This window comes from Haliotis rufescens, unplaced genomic scaffold (genome assembly GCF_023055435.1).
Source record: "Haliotis rufescens isolate VD_foot unplaced genomic scaffold, xgHalRufe1.0.p SCAF_9, whole genome shotgun sequence".
Taxonomy (NCBI): domain Eukaryota; kingdom Metazoa; phylum Mollusca; class Gastropoda; order Lepetellida; family Haliotidae; genus Haliotis; species Haliotis rufescens.
The window spans coordinates 48,644,070-48,659,250 of record NW_025964383.1 but is presented as its reverse complement, the minus strand read 5'-3'; the positions used below and the strand labels follow the sequence as shown (position 1 = coordinate 48,659,250).

The window sequence follows — 15,181 nt, the reverse complement described above, 5'->3', positions numbered from 1 at the left end:
ATTTGCATCGGAAACTAACCCTACACCACTTGGTGTGGACGGTGGTAAACAAACAAACGATGGCTTCAGGAAGTATATCAACTGGAAAACGAAACTGAAATTCTATGCCTTGTTCATCACAAATACAAACACAAGCCTTGTATCAAGCCGATGTCAAGCCTTGTGTCAAGCCTTGTGTCAAACCGATGTAGCTGCGACTGGTGAGTAGTGTTTGTAGCTTCTGCTCACAACTGTCCGCCTTCTTATATACTTGCCACAATATTATTTCACTTTGTCGAATATCTGGATATTATGGTTATTTAAATTTTCCAAAAAGAGAAATCATCATGTTGAAACAAGAAAGAAACATTATAGTCGCCTACTTTGTCGAACAGCAAACACAATACTCTATTGTGTCACATCACACATCAAATGTGTCACCCGCGAAGATCCGGGGTAGAATAGGTCGTCAGCAACCAATGCTTGCCGTAAAAGGCGACTTTGTTTGTCGTGAGAGGCGACTAACGGGATCGGATGGTCAGTCTCGCTGACTTGGTTGATGCAGGTCATCGATCCCAATTGCCTGGATCGATGCTCATGATATCCATCACTGGGTTGTTTGGTCCAGACTCGATTATTTACAGACCGCCGTCATATAGCTTGAATATTGCTGAGTGCTGCGTAAAACAACAAACCAACCAACCAACATCAAATGTGTCATACAGATGTATGCTTATAAAACATTGTATTGTCAAAGGTTGATACAAATGATACCACAAATGTGACTGGAATTAAGACTTCGTATGATCTACAAACATTTCACGTGCAGTTTACAAGTTACGTGTGTTTACATGATTTCTTAATGACCCATTTAGACGTGGACCATGAACGCCCGTGTGATGGGTTAGACATAGACAATGGACGCCCTGTGTGATGGGTTAGACATAGACAATGAACGCCCGTGTGATGGGTTAGACATAGACAATGGACGCCCTGTGTGATGGGTTAGACATAGACAATGAACGCCCGTGTGATGGGTTAGACATAGACAATGGACGCCCTGTGTGATGGGTCATGCAGACAATGAACGTCCTGTGTGATGGGTCATGCAGACAATGAACGTCCTGTGTGATGGGTCATGCAGACAATGAACGTCCTGTGTGATGGGTCATACGGACAATGAACGCCCTGTGTGATGGGTCATACGGATAATGAACGCCCTGTGTGATGGGTCATACAGACAATGAACGTCCTGTGTGATGGGTCATACGGACAATGAACGCCCTGTGTGATGGGTCATACGGATAATGAACGCCCTGTGTGATGGGTCATACAGACAATGAACGTCCTGTGTGATGGGTCATACAGACAATGAACGCCCTGTGATGGGTCATACGGACAATGAACGCCCTGTGTGATGGGTCATACGGATAATGAACGCCCTGTGTGATGGGTCATACAGACAATGAACGTCCTGTGTGATGGGTCATACGGACAATGAACGCCCTGTGTGATGGGTCATACAGACAATGAACGTCCTGTTTGATGGGTCATACGGACAATGAACGCCCTGTGTGATGGGTCATACAGACAATGAACGCCCTGTGTGATGGGTCATACAGACAATGAACGTCCTGTGTGATGGGTCATACAGACAATGAACGCCCTGTGTGATGGGTCATACGGACAATGAACGTCCTGTGTGATGGGTCATACAGACAATGAACGTCCTGTGTGATGGGTCATACAGACAATGAACGTCCTGTGTGATGGGTCATACAGACAATGAACGCCCTGTGTGATGGGTCATACAGACAATGAACGTCCTGTGTGATGGGTCATACAGACAATGAACGTCCTGTGTGATGGGTCATACAGACAATGAACGCCCTGTGTGATGGGTCATACAGACAATGAACGTCCTGTGTGATGGGTCATACAGACAATGAACGTCCTGTGTGATGGGTCATACAGACAATGAACGCCCTGTGTGATGTGTCAGACGTGGTCCATGGACGCCCTATTTGATGTGTCAGACGTGGACAATTAACGCCCTGTGGGATGTGTCAGACAAGGGCCATGAACGTCCTGCTTGATGTGTCTGACATGGACCACTAACGCAATGTGTGATGTGTCAAACAAGGGCCATGAACGCTATGTGTGATGTGTCAGACAAGGGCCATGAACGCCATGTGTGATGTGTCAGACAAGGGCCATCAACGCCATGGTGTGATGTGTCAGACAAGGGCCATGAACACCATGTGTGATGTGTCACACAAGGGCCATGAACGCCATGTGTGATGTGTCAGACAAGGGCCATGAACGCAATGTTTGATGTGTCAGACGTGGACCACGAACGCCATGTGTGATGTGTCAGACAAGGGCCATGAACGTCATGCTTGATGTGTCTGACGTGGACCACGAACGCCATGTGTGATGTGTCAGACAAGGGCCATGAACGCCATGTTTGATGTGTCAGACATGGGCCATGAACGCCATGTGTGATGTGTCAGACGTGGACCACGAACGCCATGTGTGATGTGTCAGACAAGGGCCATGAACGCCCTGTATGATGTGTCAGACAAGGGCCACGAACGCCATGTGTGATGTGTCAGACAAGGGCCATGAACGCCATGTTTGATGTGTCAGACTAGGACCATTAACGCCATTTGTGATGTGTCAGACAAGGGCCATGAACGCCATGTGTGATGTGTCAGACAAGGGTCATGAATGCCATGTGTGATGTGTCAGACGTGGACCACGAACGCCATGTGTGATGTGTCAGACAAGGGCCATGCACGCCATGTCTGATGTGTCAGACGTGGACCACGAACGCCATGTGTGATGTGTCAGACAAGGGCCATGCACGCCATGTGTGATGTGTCTGACGTGGACCACGAAAGCCATGTGTGATGTGTCAGACAAGGGCCATGAACGCCATGTTTGATGTGTCAGACAAGGGCCATGAACGCCATGTGTGATGTGTCACACAAGGGCCATGAACGCCATGTGTGATGTGTCAGACTAGGAGCATGAACGCTATGTTTGATGTGTCAGACAAGGGCCATGAACGCCATGTTTGATGTGTCAGACGTGGATAATGAACCCAAACCTCTGACATGCGGTTAAAGACAGCAGCTGTAATGTGTATTGTTGTCGGGCGAACAGTGGTCGGAAAGGTATATAGTGATCAGTTGCGGGCTTACTTTTTCATTTTCACGCTGACAAAGTTTCAATTGAAATTAAAGACGCGATACAAAACCAATGACAAAGGAAAAAAACTAAGCATGTCAAAAGCACAAATGCACGAGTCTTTAAAATGCTTCTGGGTTAACTAAGAGCTGGCAGGAGATTTCCCTCACAACACTAACTACTCCTCCCCTCTGCCTCCATTCCTTTAGTATGCCACACTAGTATCTTGCTGATGAGGGTTGGAATTCATGGACATCTTCTGTGGTAACTGCATACGCCACGGAGAAGTTGTACGTGTAAAATACCTCACAATGCTATCTTTCTTATCACGATCTTCTCATTATCTTTCTTACTTAGTGTCTGTCTCACATGACCTCATGACAATAAAACACAGCCAGACAAAACATGTTTTATGGAATGGATGTAGAATAAAATAAGTTCCTATCCATAATGTCATGTATTCAAGTTCTTCCAACTTCTATATGCCTACCAAAGACTTGCGACAAAACAATATTACAAACAACTATCCTTGAATCTTTGCAAATAACAGAAGCAAATAACAATTTCCAACACATAGTGTTTCTACTTGCCTTTCACGGCAACGCCGGCACCCCATAGGGTCGCCAGCTGGAGTAACTGCCCTTTACCAATTTGTGCTAGTATATGGATAATCGAAGTCACATTGCTCGGCCTGGCCTGTTATGACGTTACGAAGTGCAGAGTCAGGTGTACACAATGCGACAAATTAAACCAAGGTAACGATTCGGACATATTTCGGCCACAGGTTATACACTGGGGAAAGGTCGCAAGCTGCAGAGGTCTTCAAGCACAGATATGGAAACTGAACTTGCAAGGCTTGTGTCCTCGCTAAATTGTTTCGCAATTGAAAGCTTTAAATTTAGATACCGATTTTCAGTATCTTAGACTATGTTTTCATAATGATAATGTTTATTCCAGTAGTTTGTCCAGAACCCCGATGGATAAATCTGACTCCATCGCAGATTGACTAGGTCTACGCCCATTTGTTTGTAAACACTGAATGTAGTACCCACCTGACTTTTCATATTTCCGTATATGATGCATGTGGATACCGTTTGTATCTGTTGGCTTTATCCTGCCAAGAAACCTACCCATTATATGATTAAATAACGATCATATTTGCACATTTAAGGTGGCCGGGGATTCCCAGTGCAGCCGAATGTTGATGCATGTCAGTAGCTGTGCTAGAGCACTATAATGATTTAATTGGATAACGTTAAGACGTATGTTTGTATGTTTTATTTGTTTTAAAAACCTAAGATGAAATACATGAATAGTCAGCTTGTAATTATCACATCATATGTATGACTTAAGGAGCATAAACCTGAAGGTTTGTCGAGATTATATCCACAAAACTTGACATGACTTGACTTGACAGCTGTTTCAATTTGTTTCATTTCAGTTTCAGGATTACAATGTGGCCTCTTGGGATGATCGTGACAGCGTGTATGCTAGTCACCACACAAGGTAAGCAGATGGGTTATCTATATACATTGTGCTGGATAAGGTAGGACATCCTCATGGGGTCGCGGGGGCATGGGTGGCCCAGTCGTCTAAGGCGCCGCGATTCGTCCCTTGGGCACGCCAGAAACCTATGATTGTGGGTTCAAATCCCGGTTCGCCCCAATTATGTTTCTAGGTTTGTCAGCACCATACCCGTGCTCGTGGGTTTCACCGAAGTGGTAAACGTCTGAGACCTGCATCACTTCGGGCTTTCCTCCCACATTAAGATGACACGCCGTGATATGACTGGAATGGTGTTAAAAGCGGCGTTTAACCCAACTCACTCACTCACTCACTCATAGGGTCGCAAACACTTGTTGGCAGCGTTTCAAAGATTTTGACATTATTATTAAATTAGTTATTAAATAACGACGCCATTTGATATTGCATATATACACCTGAAACTTAATTATGCATCACCCATATTTTCATGAATGAGTACATACACTTGCGGCATAGTACAAAATGCGTTCGGGATACTAGACTCGAATGATGTTAACTGACAACCAGAGTCATCATTCATGTACCAGATACATCAGGGTTTGAATTGGAACAATGAAATCTACTTTGAATTTTTTAAGAAAGACGCTATATTCACCAAAAACAATGTCAAAATTACTACAGCAAATAAAGTGATGCGCAATAAAAACTAAACCAGTTTGTATCCACAGAACCCTCAACCAATGTCAGTAGAAACACAGTTCTCATCAATACTTGGTGTAGCCGTCTGCACACGAACGACTGTCGCCTCATTCCATTAATCAGACAGGGATTATCAGCATCACTAATTTCTAATGTACAGCAGCTCAATGTGTGGTTTTGCTTTAACTTAACTGATCAACCATAAGTTGGAAAATTACATCTATTCATAAAGGTATATTCCTTTCCAGGTGCTAGTTGTACGAGTAATCAGCAATGCTCCGACTGTGATGCGCAGACACATCTATGCCTCACAGAGTGCCATAGGGGATATTTCGGCGCCACATGCAGGGATGTTTGCAGCACAAGCTGCAGGAACAACACATGTCACCTGCTTCCTGATAGGGGTATTGGGAATTGTACTGATGGCTGCATACCAGGATTCCAAGGCTCAAGCTGCAAGAGGCCATGTTACAATAACAATGGCAACTGTACCAGATGCCCAGGTGGATGTGATGGGGAGTATTGCCAGATGGGTGGAACTTGTTTCTCTGGCTGCAAAGACTCATACTACGGAGCAGGTTGTAGGACGTGTTCCAGCAGATGTAAGTCCTGCAACAGGATCACAGGAACATGTGAGGAGTGTCAGCCTCCATATTCTGGACTGGACTGTAGATCCTCGTGTGAGCACTGTGTCGGTGGATGTGAGAGTGGCTGCCAACAGGGATGCAGACAAGGATTCTATGGAGACAACTGTACTGAAGCATGCAGTGACACCTGCCGAGCTGATCCCTCCCTGTCTACTGATGAACAATGTCCTGAGGGAGACTCATGTACCCCAGAGTGCCACAGCCAGACTGGCGAGTGTGTTCACGGTTGTGTAGATGGCTGGTACGGCCCGAAGTGTTCAAGGCGATGCAACTCTAACTGCACCCATCAAAGGTGTAACCGCGCAGGTGCGTGTATTGAAGGATGTGCACCTGGACATGTCAGGTCTGATTGTGAACTGTGTCTGCTGCAATGCGTCAACCTCACCTGTGCCTTAAACAACGGATCTTGTTGCAATGGTTGCAGCAGTAGTTTATTGGTAGAAAGCTGCAACCTATCTTGCAACGTATGTCTGGATGGTATTGTTGGTATGAACACAAGTGTGTGTATACTTGTGAAGAATATCACTCACTACATGTGTGGGTATAACTGTACAAACAACGGCTCATCACCTAGTTGTCCTGCCGGATCTTGTGTTACAGGTAAGCCATGCTGAACGGTCTGATACATCGCCATCAAATATTGATTTGTTCTGGATGTTCCTCTTCACATCACATTGTGTCACGACTCAAACCCATTAATATTAATAATAGCCATAATATACTGAATCGCAAAAGAAACGTCATCCCGTGTAACATTGCATGAAAAGTTGTCATTTAAATAAAATATATTAAAATTACCTTATCCCGAAAAATGAATGCCCAAACGCATCACGGCAACGGCCATGGTAACCCGATGCACGTGAGTTCCGTGCAAATTGAAATGCACGTGCGTTACCTCATTTCTTGGCCTATACAAATCCACCCAGATCGGACAACATTCATTCGTTATTGAATTGCTACCACATACCAAGATTGACAAGAAATCAGCGACACCAAGCCCTTGGACGATTGCAAGCTGGACAAACCGCCCGGCAAGTAGCCAATGCATTTCAAGTCCACATAAGTACCATACACAGGCTCCAGCGAAAGTACCAGACGACAACACTACAGATGACCGACCACGTAGTGTAAGACCAAGGGTCACCATCCGACGTCAGGATTGTCAGATTGTGACACAGCATCTTCAAGATCGCTTTGTCACTACTGCGAAACTGCTCAACAGACCATGGGGACACACCAGTGGCACATCAGTGCGGACAAATCCACTGTCACAGGCCCAGCATTCTGATACCACGTCATCACCGTCTTCAGTTGGCAACACAGCACCAGCAGTGGAGAGGAGTCCTCTTCTCACAGAGAGCCGTTACTGTATCTCAACAGCAGATGTCACAGAGAGAGTCTGGATACGCCATGGGGAACGTTATTCGGATGCTTGTGTTGTTGAGACTCGTGGGGTGGTCCGAGCATCATGGTGTGGGGTGGTATTGGTCTTGCACAGCGGGTCGGCCCTGTGCACTTCCAGAACCTCGGTCCAGGGAGAGGCAATGGTATCACAGCAGCTCGGTACATTGATCAAGTCTTGAGACCACACGTCATACCCCATTTGGCATGTTGCTGCAACCACGAGCTTCAGCATGATAACGCCCGTGCCCACACTGCAAGCGCAACAGGAGACTTCCTCCAGCAGAATGACATCAGAACCATGCAGTGGCCTGCCCTCGGTCCCAATTTAAATCCCATTGAGCACCTGTGGGACGAGATTCAAAGTCGGCTGGATGACGTCCGACAACTGCAGCTGAATTGCGTCAGGCGTTTCTCGGAGTGTGGACTCAAGTGCCTATGACCTTCATCGACCGCCTCATCCATTCCATGTATCGATGTTGCACGGCAGTCATCAATGCACATGGCGAAAACACGAGATACTGACTCGGGATGTCGTTTTCTCAGATATTTGTGTTGTGTTTCACTTTAAGAACATTGGACACTTTAATTTCAACCTTGATGATCAGTTTTGCGAAGTTTCAGCTTCTTAATATGTCTCAAAGTATGTTTGGACAAGTAAGGTTTCTGATATATCTATCCATGGTGACGTTTCTTTTGCGGTTCAGTATAGATAATATGATAACTTTCTAATTGCTCAGCAAGCTCTTGTAAAATGTTCAACTGGGAAATGTTTATATGGGATTGTAAAACATGTTGACTTCATTCTAACATAGTAGCAATAATCATGGGTTGGTATTGTGTATTTTGTGAGAGTTCGGAAAAACAGTCTATTTATTCATAAAACTGTAGATAGTAGTGATCTGAAACATGTCCAGTAAATATCTAATTCTTCAGGTAAGATGTGCACAACTGAAATTCCAATAATAGTGTCACACTGGAATAAGATGTTTATTTCTTTCAGACTCTTCACCAATCAACACAGAGACTGTGAAGTACCTGGTGGTGTTTGTCATCTGCATCCTGGCAGCAAGTACAGTCGGCTACTGCTGCTACCGCAGAGGTCTCTCAACCAAAATGTACGTATTGAGCAGATAGTGCAACCTGATATTGCTGTGCTATATTAGTGGGAATAATGTCATATACATATGTTCCTTTCACATCAACGAAACCTTATGTGCTGTTTTAAATACTGTTTCATGCTGGGTTTTGATGTATCTATCCGATCGTTATCATAACCACTTATTAGAATCACGATTAATCAAATGTATTTAGTCTTTCACCCTATGTTATTCCTATTTTAGAGAAAAGATGGGTCGGGATGATGAAGGTTCAGATGAAGTTGAAGCACGCACCTGTCAACACAGTCTACGGGATGAAGTGGGTGACCAATCCTGGCAGCCACGTCAGTCGGATCACATTTACAGTGACATCAATGAAGGCGACATGGGACCAGTTATTGTATTTCTATAATCCAACTCAACTCAGTGTTAGACTCAATTCATAGCAATGAAAAAAATAATTTTGAATTCAGACTGCAATTCAAATTTTATCATTTATTTCGTTTACTAGTACCATTTATGAGAATAACCACATCTTACATATTGCCTATGTTTGCAACCACATTCACCCAAAAATGTATTTGTTATCATGAAATAACTTTATTCATGAGGTTATAATACATACATTTACAAAAGGGCGATAGCCTAGTGGTTAAACGGTTCGCTCGTCACGCCCAAGAGCAGGGGTTTGAATCCCGACATGGGTACAATGTGCGAAGCCCTTTTCTGGTGTCCCCCGCCATGATATTGCTGGAATATTGCTAAAAGCGGCAAAAAGCATACTCACTCACACATACAAAATGACAATATTGAGTGAGTATAGTTTTACGCCGCCTTTGGTAATAATCCAGCACCAGCATGGAGAGGGACAGCAGCCACTGGCTTCACACATTGTACCCATGTGGGCTGTCGAATCCGTTCTCTTGCTCTACAGCTATATGCAGGCCGTGCATACGGACATTATGACCAGCATTCAAGGTTTCAAATGAACCTTGTGGGGATGAAAATGCTACTTCCGCGGGAAGACAATGGAATCTTTGTTCCTCTGATTGTGTGTCTATTGTCATAGTGAGTGGGTGTATCCAAACTAGGTCAACTATAAATATTGGTTTTATTTCCTGCTGCAAAGTTGACAAAGCTGTAGAGGGGACATGTGTTAACAATGAAGCAGAGGTTAGTTTCAAGTGATGCGTGATTTGTTCAAGTGATGCTTGATTTGTTCAAGTGATGCGTGATTTGTTCAAGTGATGCTTGATTTGTTCAAGTGATGCGTGATTTGTTCAAGTGATGCTTGATTTGTTCAAGTGATGCGTGATTTGTTCAAGTGATGCGTGATTTGTTCAAGTGATGCATGATTTAATCAAGTGATGCGTGATTTGTTCAAGTGATGCATGATTTAATCAAGTGATGCGTGATTTGTTCAAGTGATGCGTGATTTGTTCAAGTGATGCATGATTTAATCAAGTGATGCGTGATTTGTTCAAGTGATGCGTGATTTGTTCAAGTGATGCATGATTTAATCAAGTGATGCTTGATTTGTTCAAGTGATGCGTGATTTGTTCAAGTGATGCGTGATTTGTTCAAGTGATGCATGATTTAATCAAGTGATGCTTGATTTGTTCAAGTGATGCGTGATTTGTTCAAGTGATGCGTGATTTGTTCAAGTGATGCATGATTTAATCAAGTGATGCGTGATTTGTTCAAGTGATGCGTGATTTGTTCAAGTGATGCATGATTTAATCAAGTGATGCGTGATTTGTTCAAGTGATGCGTGATTTGTTCAAGTGATGCGTGATTTGTTCAAGTGATGCATGAATTAATCAAGTGATGCGTGATTTGTTCAAGTGATTCGTGATTTGTTCAAGTGATGCGTGAGCTAAATGCTTGATCAGAGGTGCCGAGCGACACAGCAAGCTGACAGCTGTGTTGTATACCCTTGAGCTTGACCATAATTCGTGTATTATAACAGGATATCGACTCTGACTATTTTACATAAACCTGACATAAGGATGACATTGCATGGTATGACATACGTTTCCTTCACTCTTCCATCTGGTGAGACGACACTCTCCTCGGTGATCAGAGAGGGGTCACTTAAATACTCCTATGCGTAACTGAGAGAACCCTGTTTGCTTTTGTTTGTTTGTTGTTGTTGTTGTTTGTTTTTGTTGTTGTTGTTTTGTTGTTGTTTTTTATTATTGTTTTTTTTGGGGGGAGGGGGGGATGCACTTTTTCGACGCTGCTAAATGCACATACAATGAGTGGTTATCATCATTCCAGATAGTGGAACCACCATGATTATAGTTACACAATGGCCAATTAAAACGTTAAGATGCTGTATGAGGGTCTGACTGCCTCTGATGGTCCCAGTGTGTTATTTTGTTCCATGTAATCATCATGTGACATATGTTTGAAATATTGACATGTATTTAATAAATTGGGTTTCCATGGTAACCTGTGCCACCGTATCTGCGTGTAGGAATGAGTATCACATCTTGTGTTAATCGTCATATTTTGAAAGATTTGCGTTGATATTTAAAACCCATGTGTACATATTTCCATCAGGTTTATGACTTCTGTCTCCAATTAATGCATGTAGTCAAGATATATTTGTTATCGGAGCAGTAAACACCTTATGGAACTACTTCATAATATGTATTTGTTAATACGGTATAACCGTATATGTTGGTTACAGTAATTCTATTCTCGTTCATGTGATACATTTGTGTACGTGATTATTTGCGTGATTCCTAATGACGTCAGTGCAATGGTGTCCAATAGTCGTGATGTCTTATGTACTCTGAACAAACTTTGTTTATTTACGTCGGAAAGCACGTGTTTGTTCAGGGTGCACATTTGGGATGTTTCCCCGGACATTCGTAGTATGCATCATGGGGGAATTCGGGTGTTTCCGGCCATACTCGGCAATGCTACAGCAGCTGTGATGAAGGGGCCGGTTGAGAAGCCTCGTGGTTAGGTCGGTAGCTCGTCACGCAAAAGGCCCTGGTTCGATTCCACGCATGGCAAAACGACGCATCTCTCTCTCGGCCATATTGTTTATTACTTATTATTATGACTTGTCAAATTTCTATGTGAGACACTCTGGTATGTGAATAAACCTATGAGTGCTGAGATTCCTCTTGTGTCGTTGATTTAGTGATTTAATACTGGAATGTTAACGTGGGTTTTAAACACAACTACTACCACGCCATTGTCTTGAAATTTGGCTGGACATTTATCCACAGTCGTCTGAAGTTCCGCAGATTCAGTAATCTGTGCATGTATTTGACATCTCTCCAACAGCAGACTCTGATACAAACTAAGAGCTCGTCTCTTGGGTCCCGACCAACAAGTACGCAAATTTGGAAGTATTTTGCCAACTCGGTATCCAACAAATATTACCAAGGACAATAACCTAAAGCTCAAAAATAACTTTGTCAATGATTGCATTTCGCGGCAATCCATCGGTCTCCCTGCTTGAGTTTTTTTTCCCATTATAAAGGGGACGCTACTCTGTAAAACGTAAAGATCTTTAAAGACTCTTTCACGATACAAACTGTAGTCGGTTGTCCCACACAGCGACAAAACACAACACAGCAAGTTATAAATGCACCTTCCACCATTTTGGTAAGTTTTGTGCACGAGCTCCTTTAGTAACGGTAAACGGTGAGGCTAACCACAGTAGACAGTTCTGGGCCTACCTTTAGAATACAGTACCACAAACTTTTCAAACACGTGACTTTACCCTGTCACGTAATTTGTATTATTACCCACGTGCTGAAGATACAGGTGGTAAGATACTTAATCCGTACGTCACACGTGTGTTGTACAAGGTTGCACTCTCCTACCCAGAGTTCCATGCGGCCGGCAGCCAGCCAGCAAAGTGTTGTGCTGAGTCACCACTTCGCCGGAGTTTGACAAGGTTGATCTCGTTTTATTCGTTTTGATTTGATAACCTTGACCTCTGTCACACCGGAACTACTTTCTTCATTCATAAAAATATCGCGTGACGTCATTCGCTTTCTCAACTACAAAGCAGAACTGAAGGAATCTCACGAAAGCGAGAAACATTTACACGCACTTTATTAACAAAAAAAGATCGTCACAAGCATTAAACCCGCTTTGCATTCTATATTAGTTATTCATAGAGCGACTGCAGACATTATATAATCGAGACATGCATATCCATATGCAATGTCTACCGATGGATCGAGGGTCCCAATGAGCGTGACGCACGTCCGACTACTTTCGCGACTTTCAATTTGATTTAATGTAATAGGTTAAGCGTGGTGAAATGAAGTCAGTTTAAGCTATCTGGACAGATATCTAGACTTACGTTCGACGCTCCGGTTGTGCGATCAGTGTCGCCATTCGAAGCGTATTTTGTGACATTGGTTCCGGGGGTGTTTCTTCATGAATAAAAATACACGACTGCATGACCAGATCACTAAAGGTGAACATTTCCGATACAAATCATTCGAAAACTCCATAGAAGTGTGCCTGACTTCTGATTATGTTATCCGAAACATCCCCGTGTGAACAATAACATACCCTATCTCCAGCGTAAAACGTTGTGAGTAGATCACAGTTGTCTTTTCTTATTCCTGTGGTGACCTTGCCCTTCGTTCGAAGCTGTCACTGACATGCAAACAGACTTGAGATTGTTGTTTTTCACGTCTTCGGTATAGGGTGGTACAATTATCATGAATGTCTTTGTTGAACACTCTGATATCCCTCTTCCAAGATGGTACGGGCAGGATATAAATTCAGCTGATAGATCAAGAAAACCGAACCATTTTGATTACATAGCAGTGCGAGCGACCGACCGTTGGTCCGATATTCAAAGCGCGGAGCACATTTGACTTTTAAGATTTTCTTATATGTGTCCTGCGTACTAACAACAGTGCGCTTGAATTACCATAAGTTAGAAGAGATTCTTCCCAAAGCCAGAAAAAAGGATGAAATGATTTAGTGTCGAATATTTTGGCTATTGGAAACTGTCCTGGAACATTCGCACAAGCCAGTTTCACACGCTAAATTTATTCAGTACTGATTCAAAGGCTAACTCACCCTTGTGTCGTTACTAGCCATACCCCCCCCCCCCCCTCCCCCCCCCCCCCCCCCCCCTCCTTCGTTCCTTACTATTATCAACATTATCCTTACAGTGTTCCCTACCACACTTTTCTGTAACAAAAATCAGCCGACGAATAATGAAATTACGTGTTATTCATGGGTACCCGGGAGTTCGACGTCTGACCTCTGACACCTGGAGCGTTTTCAGTTCGCGCCATATCGGCTCAATCCTCACCACTCGGTATCTTGTAGATTACGGAATGGGATGAGTGTGCCAAATGGCATCGGGATCACTCGTAAGTCCGTAGACTAAAATTACTGGACACCATGCCTACTCGTAATCTTCGTAAGTGTCCGTCACCTATTCGACCCTTTTCGGTCCCGTAACGGCAAAGCACGACTATGTACATTTTGCTTAGATTCACAGTGTGGACATAGCTCAGTCGGTTAGCTGTCGGGCTAACAATCTGAATGTCGCGACTTCGCACAAAAACTGGTTGCTTGTCATTGAGACACGTGACCTAATGCAGAGATCGTCCTGACGAGAAGTTGTGGTTCTGTGCTCGGGAAGACACCAAGTTACAGAGGCCTACATACACAGACAGACATTCGTGTTACTGACAACGTGGAACAATCTCACCTTCGTCTGTAAGACACCAAGTTACAGAGGTGTACATACACAGACAGACATTCGTGTTACTGACACGTGGAACAATCTCACCTTCGTCTGTAAGACACCAAGTTACAGAGGTGTACATACACAGACAGACATTCGTGTTACTGACACGTGGAACAATCTCACCTTCGTCTGTAAGACACCAAGTTACAGAGGTGTACATACACAGACAGACATTCGTGTTACTGACACGTGGAACAATCTCACCTTCGTCTGTAAGACACCAAGTTACAGAGGTGTACATACACAGACAGACATTCGTGTTACTGACACGTGGAACAATCTCACCTTCGTCTGTAAGACACCAAGTTACAGAGGTGTACATACACAGACAGACATTCGTGTTACTGACACGTGGAACAATCTCACCTTCGTCTGTAAGACACCAAGTTACAGAGGTGTACATACACAGACAGACATTCGTGTTACTGACACGTGGAACAATCTCACCTTCGTCTGTAAGACACCAAGTTACAGAGGTGTACATACACAGACAGACATTCGTGTTACTGACACGTGGAACAATCTCACCTTCGTCTGTAAGACACCAAGTTACAGAGGTGTACATACACAGACAGACATTCGTGTTACTGACACGTGGAACAATCTCACCTTCGTCTGTAAGACACCAAGTTACAGAGGTGTACATACACAGACAGACATTCGTGTTACTGACACGTGGAACAATCTCACCTTCGTCTGTAAGACACCAAGTTACAGAGGTGTACATACACAGACAGACATTCGTGTTACTGACACGTGGAACAATCTCACCTTCGTCTGTAAGACACCAAGTTACAGAGGTGTACATACACAGACAGACATTCGTGTTACTGACACGTGGAACAATCTCACCTTCGTCTGTAAGACACCAAGTTACAGAGGTGTACATACACAGACAGACATTCCTGTTACTGACACGAGGAACA

At 43.7% G+C, this 15,181-nt stretch overlaps 1 protein-coding gene across 1 annotated transcript; it reads left to right on the top strand.

Annotated features, from left to right (window-relative positions):
• Positions 1–5,829: 5,829 nt before the first annotated feature.
• Positions 5,830–9,196, top strand: LOC124117533 (scavenger receptor class F member 1-like). Its single transcript, XM_046479465.2, has 3 exons — positions 5,830–6,602; positions 8,407–8,521; positions 8,747–9,196. The coding sequence occupies exons 1-3, from the start codon at positions 5,885–5,887 to the stop codon at positions 8,913–8,915; spliced, it is 1,002 nt and encodes a 333-aa protein (XP_046335421.1). The 5' UTR covers positions 5,830–5,884; the 3' UTR covers positions 8,916–9,196.
• The last annotated feature ends 5,985 nt before the right edge of the window (positions 9,197–15,181 follow it).

Bases quoted from the DNA above. Each gene is read 5' to 3' on its own strand.
- LOC124117533 (XM_046479465.2), top strand. From the start codon at position 5,885: ATGGGTGGAACTTGTTTCTCTGGCTGCAAAGACTCATACTACGGAGCA. The intron at 6,603-8,406 runs GTAAGCCATGCT...TATTTCTTTCAG, and splicing joins TGCCGGATCTTGTGTTACAG to ACTCTTCACCAATCAACACA. The intron at 8,522-8,746 runs GTACGTATTGAG...TTCCTATTTTAG, and splicing joins AGAGGTCTCTCAACCAAAAT to AGAAAAGATGGGTCGGGATG.